The sequence below is a fragment of the Lonchura striata genome, chromosome 3, assembly GCF_050655825.1.
Source record: "Lonchura striata isolate lonStrDom1 chromosome 3, ASM5065582v1, whole genome shotgun sequence".
Classification (NCBI taxonomy): Eukaryota; Metazoa; Chordata; class Aves; order Passeriformes; family Estrildidae; genus Lonchura; species Lonchura striata.
The window spans coordinates 93,650,875-93,670,000 of NC_140705.1; the positions used below are offsets into that span (position 1 = coordinate 93,650,875).

The 19,126-nt window shown below is 35.6% G+C and overlaps 1 protein-coding gene across 20 annotated transcripts in view; it reads left to right on the forward strand.

Moving 5' to 3' along the window:
• The window catches only part of NRXN1 (neurexin 1), a 676,327-nt gene that overhangs the window by 213,270 nt on the left and 443,931 nt on the right, over positions 1-19,126 (forward strand). For all 20 annotated transcript variants that reach the window (XM_077781934.2, XM_085577079.1, XM_085577093.1 and 17 more), the window contains one exon: positions 18,757-19,058. In XM_077781934.2, the coding sequence (XP_077638060.1) occupies positions 18,757-19,058 (302 nt within the window). The remainder of the gene's footprint in view (positions 1-18,756; positions 19,059-19,126) is intronic.

The following is a 19,126-nucleotide window of genomic DNA, read 5'->3' on the forward strand; positions in this document are numbered from 1 at the left end:
TTTGCTACGTGTAGGATATCTCAGGATCTTTCCAGGGGAAGACAGTAGAAAATTATTATAAACTATTGTTTTCATTTGACTAATATTTTACTAACAAGCTCTGAATTTGATGTCTAATGTTGAGAAGTGGAAATATTTATCAGTGACTAGGTATAGATGGGTGATTCAGTCCTATTTTAACTCCATGCTGGGTTGAGAACTAGGCATGTGCCATCTCTTCTCCTCCCTCACAACATAGAAGGAGGAAGTAAAACTGAGGACATGGGCTCTAACATGGATCTCTAAGTAGTCCAGATGGGGCCCAAGATTGGTTTATTAAATAAATAGAACCACAAGATGTGCTGTGGCACACAATTTGCCCCCTCAGTATGCTCCCATCTGCTCTGATAATAACTAGGTATAATGTAAAAAGAAATACTAAAATCCCCAGAGGTTAACTATTTCTGGATTGATAAATTACCAAATCTTAGAATCATAGAATGGTTTGGGTTGGAAGGGACCTCAAAAATCATCTAGTTTTAACCCCTCTGTCATGGACTAGAATGCCACCCACTAGACCAGGATGCTCAAAGCCCCATCCAGGTTGGCCTGGGACATTTCTGGGGAATGGGGCATCTACAGTTTCTCTGGGCAGCCTGTGCCAGTGTTTCACTAAGTAAGGAATTCTGCCTAATATCTAATCTAAATATCTTTCTTTAGTTTAAACAGATTCTCCCTTGTCCTAGCAGTATCTGCTTGTGTAAAGATATCTGCAGATGCCTTCCTTTTGTTTTTTTTTTTTTTTTTTTTGGTTGGTTTTTTTTTTTTTTTTTGGTTGGTTGGTTTGTTTTTGGTTTTTTTTAATAAGCCCTCTTTAGGTACTGGAAGGTTCTATAAGGGCTCCTTGATGTCTTCTCCAGACTGAGCAACCCCAGTTCTCTGTCTGCTTTCATGGGAGAGGTGCTCTAGCCATCTGGGCAGCTTTCTGGCTCTCCTCTGGACCCTCTCCAATAAGTCCAGCAGGGTCCACATCCTTGTGCTGTGGACTCAGAGCTGGCTAGATCATTGCATGTGGAATAGAGTAGAGGGGCAGAAACACCTCCCTCAACCTACTGGCTGTGCCTTTTTTGATGAAGCCCAGAGCAGCTGGCTTCATCACTATATGCTAGTTAAAATAACATGATTCCTAAATGTAAGAAAAGTATTATTCTAGGGAATAGAGAGGATAAATCTTCAACCTTGAATCTTCAAAATATAAACCTTTGTATGTGCAAGGTTTTGCTGCAACTCTCATGTGACTGGAATGCCCTTGAAGTTTGAATTTCACATGTTGCTGCTCAACAGGAAGATAAATCCACACCAATATTCTGAATTAAGTTCTACTTTGATGTGCACAGACTTCAAACATGTCACAGAATGAGTAACTACAGACTTCAGAAGTTTTTGCTTAGGTGTGGTGTGTCTATTCTGCAAACACTGGGAACTACTGCTGTGTAAGTCTGAAACATCTTGCAAGTAGGATCAAAAATACCATGGAGTTTAAAAAGTAGGCTGACCTAAACATCTTTTCATCTCTATACAACTTCAGTTAAAGGCTTGTGACAATATACTATATGTCTCTTAAAATACAGCCCTAAATTAATTAGTGAAGCGCTCTAGGGTCCACCTTAACACAAGGTGTAAATTTACAAGGCCTGTATGTGAAGTGCAGTGATTGATAGGATGTATAGTAAAAACATGTGATTATTTTACTCTTTTAAAGACATCAGTAGCAAGCATACCAGTGTGGGATTTTGTTCTCTCAGCCAATTACTTGTTTATAATTGAAATTTTCTGAATGACTTTGCAAGCTTTGGCATCCTGTAGCGAGACCTCAGAAAATGAATAAGAACCATTTATACAACTAGTAGAAAGACACAGGAATAAAAGCATGTGTAGTGAAGGGCAGAATAAAGTGGTTCATGCCTTCTTTGTTGGTTGATGGTCTGGGTAAATCTCAGAGTAAATTCAAGTGCCTGACCAAATTTCAGCCTGTCTTCCTTTCAGGGTACTCAATTGCTCAACAGCCCTGAACAGAGTAGAATAACATAATTTATCAACAGTGGGGAATGGCTAAGAACTTAGTTCATTAAAATACCAGTTACACTGAAATACACAGCCCCATGTAAAGGTTGGAATCCCTATCCCTTGAAATGCCAGTGGAAGTTTGGAGTCTGACTCTTGAGAACTATGAGTATAATATTATCCAATTAATTATTTTAAATCAGTTATAGCTAATATAGAAATGTACAAATACTCTATCACACCTTACAAGATAAAATTAGAAATATGTGGGGCTTTTTTATGTGTGTATATAAGGGTGTGTTCAACAATGTGAAAGCAGGGCTGTTTTCTCACACACCTCATGGCTTAGCTGTTTTTTGGTTTTTTTGCTAACTTAATGCAGTAAGTTGTCAGACTCAGATAAGAAATAAATTGCTTCATTTGAGGTATAATGAATACTTTGCTTAAATTATGTTTTTGTCCTACAACAAAATACTCAGCTGAGAAAATTTAGTACAACAAAGTTCATGCATGAACAGGTTTTTCAGTGTTCTCTTATGCAATTTAGACTTGACCTTTAATTAACAAGCCTTTCAGTGGTGCCTCTTACTGCAAAAATAACCAAAATGTAAACTTTTAATGTTTGTTCATAATAATCACTGAATTTGCTAGTTCTGTGTATTTTAAATAACTATAAAAGATTTTCCAATACCTCTAACTGAATGTACTTTTTATATACTATAAAGCCCTTTAGTAGCAAGTCCTTAGTGACTTTTTGTTCAGTTACCATGGTAACTTTGAACTTTCTTTAGTTGTGGAAAAACCCATTCTTTTTTCACAATCAAGAAGCATAGTGTTTGCTCTTGAGCAAGGAGAAGAATTGGACATAGTTTATCAAACGAGTTTGTATATTTTAAAAGGTCTTTTTTAGAATATTTTTTTCTTATTTAGGTATCTAAAAAAATGCTGAAATGGAGAGGAAGGAAATAATTTAATGAAAATGGGATGAAAGTTAAGAAAGTTCATAACCAGAGAATACTATATATATCTATCTATATATTTGTATACATATATAAATGGGAATTAGATTGCATTCATATAATTGATTAAAGTTCAAATGTTATCTTTGTGGTATGAGTCAGCTCAGATCTTGGAGAATTGAAATAAAAAAAAAAAAACAAAACATGATGAAGTTTGTACTAGAGATGTGCTTTATTAACCCTCTTATTTTCATGTGAAGGATTTGAGTGTAAGATTTGAGTAGAGTAGAAATGTGTAAGAATCCCTTGAATATTGGATCTTGCAGTTGGGAAATGTTTGATGTAATGCAGGAAACAAATAGGCTTGTGGGCAAATTGCTTAAATAATACAAAAATATATTTGAGCTATGGTCTTTAACATCATGGTCTTTAACATCAAGCATCTTTATTTACATCAACTTGAGAAAATTGATAGGAGGATTCCTTTGTAGCTTTTTTTTTTCCTATTTGGAATATAAAGACTTGTACCTGAAAATTTGGAATTATCTTTGTGATGGTTATGAAGGCAATATGTTGGTAAGCAATTAAAATATGTAACCAAAAATGAGCCCAGGACAAAATCTCTGCCTTGGTGGTATAAAGCCTGAAAGCTCTCATTAATTCCTGCTTGCCTTTATTATATTAAACATTTTTTTAATATTCTCCTGATGAAAGCCAGATTGCTTCTAATTACAACACAGGTGCTTTTGTGATACTATAATAGAAAATAGTCTGATGTAGCAAACCAAGGAAAAATAAAACTGTATAAGCTACCTCCAGCTCCATTGCTTGAAAAGAGTTTGTGTAGTCAGCAAAGTTCCAGTGGTTCTAGCAATGTCTGGCAAATTCAACCCCATCAGGTTTCTCCAACTTTCTTTTCCTCTTCAAAACTATTTAAAATATGATTTTCATTTTGTCAATCATGTTGCTAATGGAAAATAACAAAAATACTGGCTGAGACAGGGGATAATTAGAAAAAGAAACCAGCAGGTGCTTTTCCTTGGTGAATAATACAAAACTGTGTTTGATGTGAGGGACAGCTGATCAGAAACATCTGTATTCTCTATTAGGAAAAATGTCAAACCTTAATTTTCGGTGATTGACATTGTCTTATATAAGCCATCTTTATTCCAAATGAACTATTTTGGGATTGAATATTATTGTTCTAACAGTGTGGAATGTACCTCATCCTTTTTTGGAGTGGAGTAAAAAAGCGTTATTGATTGGGGTTTTTTCTTCCCCATTGTTATCCCATGATGGTAGTCTAAACAAGTGTAATAATAATAATACTTTTTTATCTAATAAATACCAGCCTTGCTTCAAAAGCCTTGAATTTGGGGATGACAGTGTTTGGCTGAGACACAAGCTCTCAGGCTACAAGGAGCCACACTTTCAGATTCTTTCTGAGGAACAAGATATCTCTTTGAGGAAAATGCCCCAAAATTAGGATTAGATTTTAAAATTAGTGTGTAGCCTTTTATTACACAGCCTAAATATTTGTACACAAAATACTTAGATGCAGCTAATGCCTACATCTCACCAGAGTAGATTGTATTAGCTTCTGGGATATAATAAATCCACTGGGCCCAGTGCCTGAATTAACATAATAATTAAAGTTTCAGCACATTGTTGTAGGTCACAGTAAGAAAATGTTTAATCTTTCTGCATTCATCTATGTACATTCAAGGCATTGGGAGGTCTACAGAGACTGAATTAAATTTAAGTGTATCAGAAATGAGCAGGGTGTTTTAAGAAAAATGTGAAAAAGTTATAACTTTGGGAGCTGTTCATAATTGGTTTTGTTCTGACAAGAAAAGATACAGCAAAAATTGGGTCACTACTCAAGTTACAGCTCAATTAATGACAGAAAGCTGTGGGTGTATAGCAGCCAAAACACAGAATTATCCTGCATCTGCCCACTTGAGGTTTTGTGGTTTACTTGGTTCAGAGATCATTTCTGTGGTCAGCTGTGCCTATAGGAAAAAAGTGCTGGGCTGGAGTGAGTAAGCACAGGATGTTGTAGATCATCTGAAAGTTATTCTACAAAACTAGTAAAGTGTTAAGAGAATGAAAACATAATTCTAGGCTTGAAAAATTGATGACATTGAGAGGAAGATTTAGTGTCATTTTGTGAGTCTTGAGAGAAGCCAAGGAATATTAAAAGTTGTCTTGTCCTAACACTACTCACTAGCCAGGGAGAAATATATGGATGGTGATTATTGCACTACCAGGAATGGCTCAAGATGCAGCTTATTTTGAAACCAATTTGGAAATCCATGGTAAATTCCTGAGTTTTAATAGAAATTTTAGCTGCACTTTCTCTTTATTCTGAAGCAGTTCTTTGCTAATACAAGAGTAAATGAATTTAGTAATTTAATGGCTAATTTCCTTTGCTAGGCATCCACTTGACAGAAGACCCACAACAGGATGGGTGAAGAAAAGTTCTGTTTTTTTACTGTGTTCTGAGGAACTATGGCAGATTTCTGTTCAGATTTTCTTTGTGCTTACACAAAAAGCCCCAAAATGTGAAAGATGAGGATAGAAAATAAAAATGGGGAGCCTGAAGCTGCTTAAATTAGTCTGTGTTTCTTGTATGGCAGCATGGAAAGTTGGTTATTAATTTAATATTTGGGGAGTAGGGAAATAAATGAGAGGTGTAGGAGGAAAAAACAAGAGCTGCAGGACCTGCCCTTGGATACATGAAATATTCCTAATGTCATGGCTAACAGACTGATGAATGCTGCCTGCTTTTGCTTATGAGATAGAAATATTTCAGTGTCATATTGTCTCCATAGCCACAGACAAAACTACAAACAAATAATCCTTGAATAATAAAATAATCAATTTATCCTCTAAATTTTGTTTTACTTCTAAATTTCAGTTCAGGAATCCAATGAAAATTAACTCAGGTAGAAGTGAGTTAAGAAAGAATAGACTGCTAGTCTGCAAATTTCTTATTTAATGACAATTAAGAAGAATTATTAATTATTCACATACTTTTAATTTTAAATCATTTATATCTGTACCATTTCATTTGATTACTGTGATATAATGTTACCTCAAAAATGGAACTGATGGACAGGATTCTAAAATACTTTAACACAGCTTCCTATTAGTTTTGAATCCAAACCCTTGGGAAGTCCATAAGGTGTAGGAGCCTTGGGGAGAAATAGAGATAATAATTGCAGAATTATTTCTTCACAGATGCAGTAATTCCCTTTCCTGAAAGTTCAGAAAGGTTTAAATTATTTTATGAACATAATAACTGATCTGGTGGTTCTGTGATGAATGCTAGTGTGTTTTGTCAAGAACTCTTCAATTTTAATTAATTTAAAGTATCCAGAGTAGTAATCAAATAGCTTTAGAAGTGTAATGGCATGTATTCAGAATCAAATGTCTTGTGTTTTGTGCATAAAGGGCTTTACTTTTTTTCTCGGGGTGCTATAAAATAAGGAGGGATTTTAGAAAAACAAAATTATATTCAGAAACACAAAGAAAACAGTAGGGTTGTAGAAGAAGGTTGAATTAATAGCCTGTGTAACTCAGAGTGCAAGCATTTTCTGTATATTGATCCTGTCACTCTGGCTACTGCATGATGGCATTTTCCTAAAGTAATAAATGTAAAGCCCCACCAGCCTCTGGGGCTGTGCATCTAAACAGCTGATGGGTAATTACATGAGACCTATGAGGCACAGGTGGGAGAGAAAAAAAATGAAGGCTGCTGGGGAGAGCATTTGTGTTCAAATTATTATTTGAAGCAAACTTTCACTGACTCTGTACTGTAGAGGGAATTTTTTTTTCTTTTGCTCTGAGGGGAGAAGAAGGGGTTTATTACGTTGGATTTTTCCATAGAATTTGTTCTATGCTGCAGTACATGCAATCAATCTGATTGTAGTCCTTACTCCTGATTCCTGTGTGCTTTAGTGTGAGACCAACAGTCATGCTCAAGCTGTGCAGAAGGAACCAGACTGTGGTTCCTGCTGTTGTTGACACAGGCTTCAGTCTTGCATTTTTTTTCCACATTGGTTTGGAGATGGAAGTTTGTGGAAAGTAGATGTCGGTTGCCAAAACATTTGGTGAAGGATACAGACTCCACTGCTTTTTTCCCTGCCTTCTCCAGTTGATGGTTTAGTGGAGTACCAGCAGCTGTGGGGAACACAATCTTAGTGCCTTGAAAGGTGGAGAAACTTCAGACCCTGAATGCAGATTAGATTCTTGAAAAAGGAAGAGTACCCAAACCTGAAATTTATGTAATGTGATTGTCAGTAGTGTGTCACAGCTTTTCTCTTTTGATTATCCTTTGTAAGATATGTTAAATTATATTTTCAGTTACGCTTTCTTCTGTAAGTGTTTTTTGGATGATTACAGTCTTGTTTCTATTTCACATCTGTAGGGCAGAAGGCTGTAAATAATTCTAAGCTCCTATGCAGTAATAATAAATATTGAAGCATTTTAAGCAGTTATTTTAGACAAGTTCCTGGAGGGGTGAAATTACTTCTTAATATCTAATGTTTCCAAAATGAGGCAGTATCTCTGACAGCATCACTCTTTTTCTATCTCCATCTTCTTTCTACCCCTTCCATTACCTGAGAAGTGAGTTGTTATATTTTATCTTTGATCCATGCAATGATGCAAATATGTTACATTATCTATGACACTCTAAGTATCTCACCTTCTTAGACATATTTATTGCATAAAGAGTAGGATAAAGTACCAGTGGTGCAAATGTGCTGTTTTCAGTGGAATTTACCAGCAGATATCTTGGCTCAGTCATGACAGCAAATCTTTCCTCTAAAATATCAATACAGCACTAGAGTCCAATTATTTTTATACTCTGCTAATCTTCTTTTGCTTTTACAGTGTTCCTGCAGGCTTCTATAAAAAGGCTATTGGTAAGCTCAGTAGGGAGGCCTCCTTATCAAGTAGTTTCAAAGACTTATGACTTCTGAAAAAATAAGGAGGTAATACTGAGTTAATGGAGAAAGGGGCTAGTCAGTCTTCAAAAAACTAAATGTAAAGTATATATAATACTGATTTACTACTTGCAGTAGTTTTCTTGGATTTTCACAGATGTTATAATAAGACTTGGAGAGAGTTAGAAATCTTTTATATTTTTAAAATACATGCCTATTTAAATATAAATCTAGACATAGCTCTTTTTATATACTCATAGCTGGAAATAAATCAGTGCACATATAATTTTAAAGCTATGGTCAGACAAAGAAACTTGCTTATCAGTTTTTGAAAGTCTCATTTAAAAGAAAAATTGGTATCAAGAGTAGATCTTGAAAGCCTTATTTTGTTATAGCTTACTGGAAGAATGTTAGAACATTATAAAACTCTGATTAAGAGTGAGTGTAGGAGAGCCAAGAGCCAAGCCCTGGTATTTCTTGAAGAGAAGAATGAGTGCTGTGGAAGAGGACCTGGGGGTCATGGTGAACCACAAGCTATCCCTGAGCCAGCGGTGTGTCCTTGTGGCCAAGAAGGCCAATGGTGTCCTGGGGTGCATCAGGAACTGCATTGCCAGCAGGTTGAGGGAGGTGATCCTGACCCCCTACTCAGCCCTGGTGAGGCACATGTGGAGTGCTGTGTCCAGTTCTGGGCTCCTCAGGATGAGAGAGATCTGGGGCTCCTGGAGCAGGTCCAGTGGAGGGCTACAAAGATGATCAAGGGTCTGGAGATCCTCTGTTATGAGGAAAGTCTGAGGGAGCTGGGGCTGTTCAGCCCTGAGGAGAGAGGACTAAGAACCTCATCAATGTCTCTGATGGGAAAGATGTCAGAGGATGGACCAGGCTCTTCTCAATAGGACAAGAGGCAATGGACAGGAACTGATCGATAAGAGATTCCACCGGAACATAAGAACTTCCCTGTGAAGGTTACCATGAACTAGGATGGACCGCTCAGATAAGGTGTGGAATCTCCCTTGCTGGAGAGATTCCAGAACCATCTGGAGACAATCTTGTGCCTTGTGCTGTGGTGTGACCCTGCTTGTGCAGGGAGAGCAGACCAAATGTCCCACTGTGGTCCCTTCCAGCTTGACCAATTCTGTGATTCTGTTTAGCAATAGCAAGAATTATCTTGTTTAAAAACTAGCAACAGTTACATGAAACATGTGAAAGTATCCATCAAATTTCTTTGAACAGTATCCTCCTGTATCATGTTATGGAGGTAAGCTTTAGAGAATCATGGAAGAAGGTGTGGGGGGAATGGACTTCAGAACTTTAATATTTCATTGATGTCTTGCTATGTGTTTAGGAAGCTTTTCTATGATACAGAATTGTAATGTCCATAAGTGGGCTTGTTTCATGAAGTGGCTTTGTAGTGGCAATGACTTATTTCAGCAGCAATTTTTTTCTTAAAATTGTTATGTAGCTGCTACTATTCCTTTAAAACTTTATGTAAGTTGCATTGATGACTATCTGCGGTTATTAGCAAAAAACCCTACCTGTTTGCAGTCAAATAAATCAGATTTTGAGATTGTCACATGTGAAATTATCATCTGACTATCTCTGGTTGTTATTTATGCAAAACCCTGGTGTGTTATACTCAGTAACAGGCTTTTGCTTATGTGGGCAGTGTTTTTTCTTCAACATTCCCCATGTTCTGAAATACTATGGCCTAAGTTTTGATTTGGGGTTGGAAGAAGGGGTATGAAAACTAGACATATCCTATCAAACCACTACAAAAAAAATGGTAGTTTTGCTTTTTTCTTTATTGAAAGAAAAAAGTGAGAGTGTTAATTTAAGAGGCAACAATATTGCAAGAAAAGCAAAAAATAGCTACAATACATTCATGTAGAATATCATCTGTCACACTTCTGCAGATTTCATTAATCTTTACTCTTTTCCATAAAATTTATTAAATTAGTTTTAATTCAGTCTACCTTTTCACCTATCCTTAACACCCTACTTTTATATATTCCTTTATCTGACTGCTGCAGATGAAATACAAATAGAGGTGTGAGAGATTTTTTTATTATTAAGGTTTTTTCTGATCTTCAAATGTTATTGGGGATTTCCAGTGGCTGCTGATTAGTGAGAACACTGACCAGCATACAGCTTAGCCAACCTTTGCCTCTCAGCAGGAATTGCAGCACAATAAGAAAGGTCTCTAAAGGAGGAAAAACTAAGATACAGGGAAGAAGAGAGCAGAGGGCATCATTGAAACAAAAGGTAAAAGAACCTGAAAGTAATAGGTCAAAACATTTCTAGGAAGATATGTTGCAGCCTCTGGAGATGGTAACAGCACTATCATAACCATCAAGGTTTTCTGTGGTTTGGGAAGTCCTTTCAAGTGTTTCATCTGAATTTTTAAACAGTCATTTCCTGGTTCTGGATTTGCCCTTGAATGTTTCTTCCCATACATCTGCAGGTGGTTGCAGTTCTGTGTAAATACCTGTGGGTGTTTTCCTCTGCCAAGTACAGACAGTTCAGCTGCTTTTATTACCATGACCTTGACCAGAATCCCTGTTATACAAATAGTTACTAATATTTTTTCAATTTGCCTCCATTTAAAAATACACATTTATTTTTTTAACTGTGGACACATAGGTGGTTCTCCTTTCAAGAGCAGAAGGTTGTCTCTTCCAAATTCAATCCACTAAAGATCTGTGCTGGGCTCATTGATTAAAGGCTTCTGTTGTTCTTAGTGCTTTGTCCATCAGTTACATTCATAAAAGTAAAATATCATTAGTCATTGATAGTGATAATTAATCAATTTGGAGGAAGCTTATCTGAGTTTTTAATGAAATTTATCAGATATTGGAGTTCAGCACCAATTATTCAAACCAAATTAAATTGGCACTATTCTTTTGCTCACTAAATGAAAATTCTTCTACTTTTGTCATTCTTTGGAAGAAAAAACTGTTTCAAAAAACACTATATTGAATTTCTTATAACTCTTACTTCAGTTTTTAATAATAATGTTTCTGATTCCGTAACTCATTTTAACACCTGACCTATGTATGGATGGTGGCTGATAGTAATTCTGGTGTGCCAAAATAAATATCAAATGCATCACAAGAAAGCAGATTTATCCTGATACTACTACTTATATGCAGCCTTATGTTAAAAATATAGTTCTGGCTGAATTACTTTCCACATGACAATGAATTGAGATAATGAAGCTCAAAGAGTATTTTTGACTAATACTTTGCCTCTTTTGAGAAGTTTTGAGCTCAGAACTAATCAATAAAAAAGAGTTATTTTACTCTTTGTAGCTGACATGGAAATTCCTTTCACTTCATTTGAGGAGGCAGGGTTGCAAAGAGATATTAGATGGCTTGTTTAGATCAAATATTTCTAGTGTAGCAACAGGCCATTAGCACATTTCTGTGCTTGTTATTTTGAACAGAAGATTTCTTCAGCTGAGACTTCAGCTTCTCAGATTCCTTTTGTTGCTGTAGGATCCTTTCATAGAATGTCTTCATGTGCTCAGTAACTCGGAAAGATTTTTCTTTGTATGAATCTTTTTTATATGTGAAAAATCTTTCTTAAATGAGAGTATCCTCAACAGGCTGGAAGATGTAATAAAGCAACTGTTTTCACATTACATTTCCATGTTTATAGGAAGACCAAGAGCTATAAATAGCTTCTTATAAACATGTTTTGAAGACTAACATAGCGATCCCACTGACTTTTCCCAAATGTTTTTATGTAGCTATTTCTTCAGTGTTACAATCTTAGGCAGAGAGAGGAAAAAAAAAAAGTGACAGTTTTGTCCATCTCCTCCGGAAGATGTTTTACTTTTCCAAAACCATGCTGGATCTCTTTTTACTGTGTCAAATGCAATGTATTCCTGTAATACCCATCTGAGACAAGTGCAAAACTGTTTTTATAGCAGTGGCTCATCATGTACATAATACCATTGCAGTGGCATTCCCCCTGCATCTCTGGAAAGCTTATTGCTACAAAGGGCTTCTTTTAACAGGAGTTAATTAGGACTAGAAAATTGCTTGTTGTTTTTTATTGCATCTAAACCCCAGGACATGCTGCACTAATCCTCTAGTGCTGTGTGGTGCCATACGAATGGTATTCAACTGATGTCTCAGAAGTTTCTTTTTAGCTTTGAAACTGTTCCTTATCAGATCATTTAACTCATTAACTCTTTCTATGCATCAAATGTGTTAGCTGGGGATTATTTTCTTCCTTGTTCTTTCATTTGAAAGGTGTGTTTAAATATAACCCCCCCCCCCAAAAAAAAAAAAAAAAAAAAAAACCACACCAATTTTATGTTCTTCTCCTATTCCACGTTTTTACTCAGAACAATGAAAAACAAATGCGACTCATTTGGAAAACTCTCAGCAAGGATGAAGGTGCTACTGCTTTGTCCAAGGCTCTACAGAAAATGGTTTTTTATCTAAGACAGAGAATGCTTTCTATTTTTGCAAGAATTATTGCATTTGATTTTTGCTCAAAGCAAACTAATTCTAATTTTGCAGTTTAGCTGTAAAGTCTGTAGGAACCTTGAAGCCTGGAAAAGGCCTTTGGAAAGTTGTCCAGCATGTTTTTTAGCTTGCTGCAGAAACTGAAGCCTGTGTTTTTTTGGTGGTATATTTCTGCTCTGGTTTCCCAACTTCTTAGCAAAGTTCATAAGTTAATTTTAAGGCAACAGTAAGGTTGAGGAAAAGTAGTTTCTCTTGTGAATGTAGGTGATGTGAGAGTATTTGGCATTTTGCAGTTTATTCTTAATTTAGCAAGAATGCCTTTAAAATCACAATTTCCAACTTTGGGGTTTTGAGTAATTTTTTGATGCGTTATCATTATGATATGAAGTGCAGGGTACTGCAATCCACTTATTAATGATGCGGCTGCTAATTAGAAAAAGGTTCTCCTATTTTCACCTTCTAGTTCTTTAGTATTTCATGTACACTAAGATGGCACCATTCCTGAAAACTCCTGCTTGCTTTCCTCTCCCTCCCCGGATGCAAATCTCCTTTTGAAGTGCATACTCTGTGTGATTAAATAAAAGGACATGAAAATTACTGAGGAAATTGCATGGTGTAGCCATTTTAGTTATGAATTTAAATGGCTGTTTAGCAAAATGGAGTAATTTATCACTTATCTAGTGTTCCCTGCAAGTCATTTGTCATGAGTAGCAACTATCTTAATTTTATTCTAATCTGAGATGGTGGGAAGGGATCAGAGGTTCATACTTCTTGTGATTGGCTACTGATTTAATGATTATATGCGAAACAAAACAGGAGCTGGAAAACTTTCTTAAGTTTCTTTGCCTCATGATATTCTACCTGACTTTGTATCAGTTATGCTGTTAAATTTTTCTCAGCAGGTATAATTTTTCTTTGTACCTCATTTTTCTGCAATGGATATTAGTTTTATGTTGGACACCCGTAGTGCAAGCTTTGGTGCCCAGGATCACAGGTGCAGTGCGAGATAAACCATGTTCTGATAGTACATTCCAGGAACAGGGATTATGGCAGTCCAAAAGCACTTGGTTATAAAAACTAATCAAATTTTTCTTTGTCATGGTTGTGAGTGGAACACTTTCTGCCAGAGAAAGGCTTGGATTGGTTTGCCAGATCCCTCAGATTCCTGAATCCCTGAATCTGTGGAATGAGTAGACATTTCTACAGCCTTTTTTCTTTTTTCTTTTTTTTTTTTTTTTTTTTGCAAAAGGATAATTTGAAATAATAATAAGGAGCCCTTGAGAAGTAATTCCTCAGTCCTTCAGAATAAATTGCTAATGGTCTTTAACTTTTCCAGTTTTGTTCTCATGTTAGGCATGAGAACAAAACTGATTGCCTCATAATAAAACATGATTACCTCATAATAAAATTATTCCCTCACAAAGAGAAAAGACACAGATATCTGTACTTACTAGAGAGGGAAGGGAGCATTAAAAAATAGAAAATATACATGTAGATATTTCTCAGTTGTGGATTTGGAATCATGAATCTGATTTTTTTTTCTCTAAATTTCTTCCTTGGAATCTTCTGTGGAGACTTGTTTAGAGGGCAAATAGTATAGTTTCTGGAAAGGAAAAGAAAAAGATTGTGAGAAATGAAAGAAACCAGGGAAGATTCTTCTATTAAAAAAAGTTATTTGCAAGACATAGGAACAGAAAACTGCTAGTGCAGAACAAGAGCAGTACTTGTAAAAGTTAACTCAACCCTAACTGATAAAGCAGATCTTCTGCATTCTCTCAGAATGAATTTCTTAGGCTTTAACATAATTCCATCATTTTTATTGGTTTCATACTTAAGTCTTAATTTTTTTAAACTAGACAGTATTATTTTGGTGTCTTTGAGTGCCTGTGTTTTATTTCTAAATGCAACTTGATCATCCTTTATTATGTGTTTGGAAAAAAAACCAATCAAATTCAATATGATAATTGGAGAATACGGTCCTTGTAATTTTTTGTCTCAAGATCCGGGGAGTGATGTACTAATGGAAGAGCAGTGTGCTGAGGTACTTTGTGCATGATGCAACCTGAGGCTACTCCAGGTTCAGCAGTGCACACCTTGTGTGGAAAGTATTCCCTTTGGATGGAATAGCAAGCCATTGGCCTGTGATTACTGCAAAGTTTGCCACAGAAGCAGTAGTTCAGGCTGGCTGGTTTTATTGTATCAGTCATTCTTGTTAATGATTTTGTCTATGTGCTGTTTTAGTGTAGTTTTCCTAAGCTGCATTACTTTTCCAGAATGACCTTATAAGTTTATATACTGATGGTGTAGCGGATAAATGTTTGAATTTTAAATTGCTGTGAAATGGAGCACTGAACAGTACATCTGGGAACATACTAGACAGTGGTTTGGCATAATTTATTTATTCAGAACACATTTAACATTTTGAAGATTGTAGAGAAGCAACTTGGTTGTTAGAAGTAGAGTATCTGAGGTGGCAGATTATTCTCTCTTTGACAGTAATTATTTTGGAAGACAGATAAATTGACAGCACTCTACCAGGTTTTGTTGTGTAATAATTAGATGGGTTTGTCACATCGTTGTTGGGGTTTAGTTAATAAACTTTTGGGTTCTCATGTAAAGGAACATTGCAGCTATGAATAAACAGATTTGATTTACTCTTGCTGCAATTTTATTTCTCTTGTCTATGGTTCCATTGTTGTTACTACCTAATAAGATCAAAGCATCTAGTCCTATGTTTGTGATTTAAATCGGGCATGGGCACATGATCAGATTAATATGGATACAGCCAGACCTAGTTTATGATGTAATACTGCCAGTGGGATGGGTGGAAGTGCAATAAAGCTCAGCATAGTGCTTATGTAGGACTGTAAAATCTGCTACAACCCATGGAAGTATTGCTTCCATGTGCTTTATCAGACAAAGGGTTAAATGATCTTCCAAAGAGTTGAATATTAAACTGCTGTTGACTCCAATTGGGCAAAGAAACAAGCCCTTCCTGCAGCTACAGGTGCTTTAATAGAGTGCTTCCCTTGTTTGAATGCTTTTTGTGACACAAACAGATTGTGCCATTCTATATTTGCACATCTCCTGTAATTCCAGATTTCCACTGCCATAATACGCAACAATTTACAGTACTCAAAATTCAGAATAAAAACATGTTAAACTCTTTTATGGTGTTCCTATTATCTTGTGCTTTTCTATGCAGGTAATTATATTTTAATCATTAAATGAAGTGCAACACTTCACACTGGCTAGAATGACTGCTATGCATTTTTAATGGTTTCTCTAAGTGTCATTAAGTGATAATTTGAAAAAATAAACAAACAACCAGCAGTTTACACAACTGGTTATTAATGAAGCCTGTTCTTAATTTGCTTAAAGGATCAACAAAAATTGTGGTATGAAATGTAGCAACAGATTGAGTGGGTTTTCTTACATAAAACATTTGAATGTGTTATGGATGTTTTTAAATGCCCATTCTAAATACATACATTCCTATCAAGTGTAAAATAGAGCATCCTTTATATATTTAAAGGTTTATACAGTGTTGATTGCCAAAATTATTTAGTGGCTTTTCTGTCCTGCACTGAAACATTTTGACTCGTGCCTTCTGCTCTGTGGTTTGCTTTTCAGTGAGAAAGCACAAAAAAGATTTGTAACCTGATTTCCTCTTCTTGGTTTTCCTGACTCTTTGCTAGCCTGTGGCAAACCTGTGGGTGTTTCACCTCCCATCTTCCCATTTCAGAGCTGGGCACGGCAAGGCAGATGTGGAGTTGCTGTGCCCAATCAATTCCCAAATATCAATGCTAGATTGAGAGAAAATATGCCTGAGGTTTCAGCCAAATGATCATAACAGGGAAGTTTAATTTTTTGGGAGGAATTAATTACTCTGAAGACTGGAGAAATTTGGAGTTATTTTATTGGTATCCCCTGTCCTGCTTCAAATAATTTATGTAATATTTTTAGTTTGACCTAACTAGAATATTGTCATAGAAGGTGTTTGAATACATGGCATAGAAACAGCATAAAAATAGCAAATAATGGGTTTTTTGGGTTTGTCAAGTGAGCAGAAAAGATAGTTTGGTAGGAAAAGCATGCAGTTAGTGTCTTTATCTGGTGTTCATATTTGCTCACCAAAATGTTTTCTCTGAGGTAAAATGCTGTGCACACTTGAGTTTTTTGTTTAGAAGTGAAATTCAGTTTTTAAGCAAATGAATGCTAGTTTGATGTAAATCAAATAATTATGTAAATAAATGATGCAAATAAAAGTATTGTGTTTGAAATTTTTTATTTGATGATATTGAGTATCATGGACTATATTTTGAAGCTAAAAGGAATGAGAGAGGATAAAAAAAATTAACAGTGAATTCTGCAGGGGTATTGCTTGAAGAATTACTGAAGTTTTTTCTTGGATGAACTGCTTGCTTCTTCAAGTCCTTGTTTAGGAATAATTTATTTTAAAAGGGCCTGGTGTGTACTTCAGTTCCATACATTTTTGTGTCTGTGTGAATGATCAGAAGCAGTTTACAGTGCATAATGTGTGTACATAAATATTTTGCATGTTGGTACATTTATGTCCTTCTTTTTTTTTTTTTTTTTTTTTTTTTTTGTTGTACAGTCATTAAGTACCTGGGACAAAACAAATACAAGGGTGCTGCATCTGTTTTATCATCTCTCCATTGTAGGTATTCATGCTGCTTTAATATGCCTGTGCAGCAAGCACCCATAGCAAATAAATTTGTGCTTGAGTGTTTTATGCTTTTATTAAATATTCATTAGATGAGATGCAGGCTGCTGCTTTGAGTGCATTGAAACCCTAGAAAATTCATTGTTTGTGAATCCTTTATGCACCATGAGCCAAGGTGCTCCTCCTCTACTGAAACATGTCAGGATCCAGGATGTGTTGCTATCAGTTGCTATAGAGCTGAATCTTACTTTGAGCTCTAAAGAGAGCATAATAGATAGTCATTTTGAGTTTCTTACATTATAGTGTAGTATGATTTGGCTACTGTCACAAAAAAACTTCCACCAAAAAAAAAAAAAAAACACCAAAAAACCCCACAACCCACCAGGAATTCTGCAGCAAATCTGAGAGAAAGTACTTCAAGTAAACAAACAGTAATAAACTTCTAATGTTCTTATTACAAAGCAAAGTAAAAGCAAAATCCAATCATTGTCTGGTTCCTTATCTGATGTATTTTGCAGTTATTCTGAACTTACTCTCCTATCTAGGGAGAAGCATTTTCAATATTTAGGATCAATATATTAGTGTTTAGGCTACAACAGAGGACAAATGCACCCAAGGACTTCTCAAAAAAACCTGTGTCCTCCCACCTGTATTTTGCATATTCTGTCATTCACTGGTCTCTTAAATTCATACTTTTATTCCCTTTACCTATGTATTTATGCATATGTTTTGGGTTTGTTCTGATGGTATTGCACTGTGTGTAGCTCTGTCCTGGAGATTGAGTTTATCCTGAAGAAGGGTGGAATTTGACATCCTCAGATTTTCACACCTTCCTTCTTACACTTCATAAAACCTGCATGTTTTCATTGGGATTTTATTAACTTATTATTAGCTAAACAGATTATTTTTGCCTTTTTAAGCTCTAAATTCCATACACTTCTAGTGTGAGGTCTGTGTACATGTTGGTGTATAAGATTTTAGGGAAAATGTAATCTCCATATATGTTATACTTTTTTGTCTGAGATTGAAACCTTAGCTATTTGTGTTTCACCTTCAGGATAAACTAAGAAAAATAACCTGTATGGTACATACTAGCTAGTAAAAGTATACCCCAGCAAAAAAAAACCTAACTTATTCATTTACTGATTCATGTTAACTTGCTGTCTGGCACAGTGCTATATAAAGCTTTAAGGTAGATTCTTAAATTAATTCTTTGTAGCTTTAGTTTGTTCAAAACCTCAGGCAGAGCTACTGGAAGTATGTAGGTTACTGTTTCTTTTTGAGGTGTCGTAATTTTAGTGAGAGTTGGGAAGGAAAAGATCTGTGTTTTGACAAGAAAGGTTATATATTTAGATGTGTTTCAGATCATCTTGCTTAAATAGCATTAATACAATTTCTGGTACAGTTTATTTTCCGAGTTTAATCGTGTGATGAAAATTCTGTTATAGAATAGTTTAAAAGTATATTCACAGTAAAATTAATTTATCTCCTTCCTTCATGGATTTTAAGTGTTTTAAATAAATTATTTTTTGATACAGTGCTTACACTAATACTGTTAAATTAGCTATGAAAATAATTCATGCAAGTTGCCTTTAATTAAGTGCCAGCGATTTATTTGTTTTTCCTCTCCTTTTGTTTGCCAGGAAAAGAAGAATATATTGCAACATTTAAGGGATCAGAATACTTCTGCTATGATTTATCTCAGAACCCCATACAGAGCAGCAGTGATGAAATAACTCTGTCGTTTAAAACGCTGCAGAGGAACGGACTGATGCTTCACACAGGAAAATCGGCTGATTATGTCAATCTTGCACTGAAAAATGGAGCTGTCTCCTTGGTCATTAATTTGGGCTCAGGGGCCTTTGAAGCGCTGGTGGAACCCGTGAATGGGAAATTTAATGACAATGCCTGGCATGATGTGAAAGTAACCAGGAATCTGCGTCAGGTAACAGTACAATGGATACAAGAATAACTGACTTTGTTATGAGTAAATGCTTGATGATTTGAAAATTG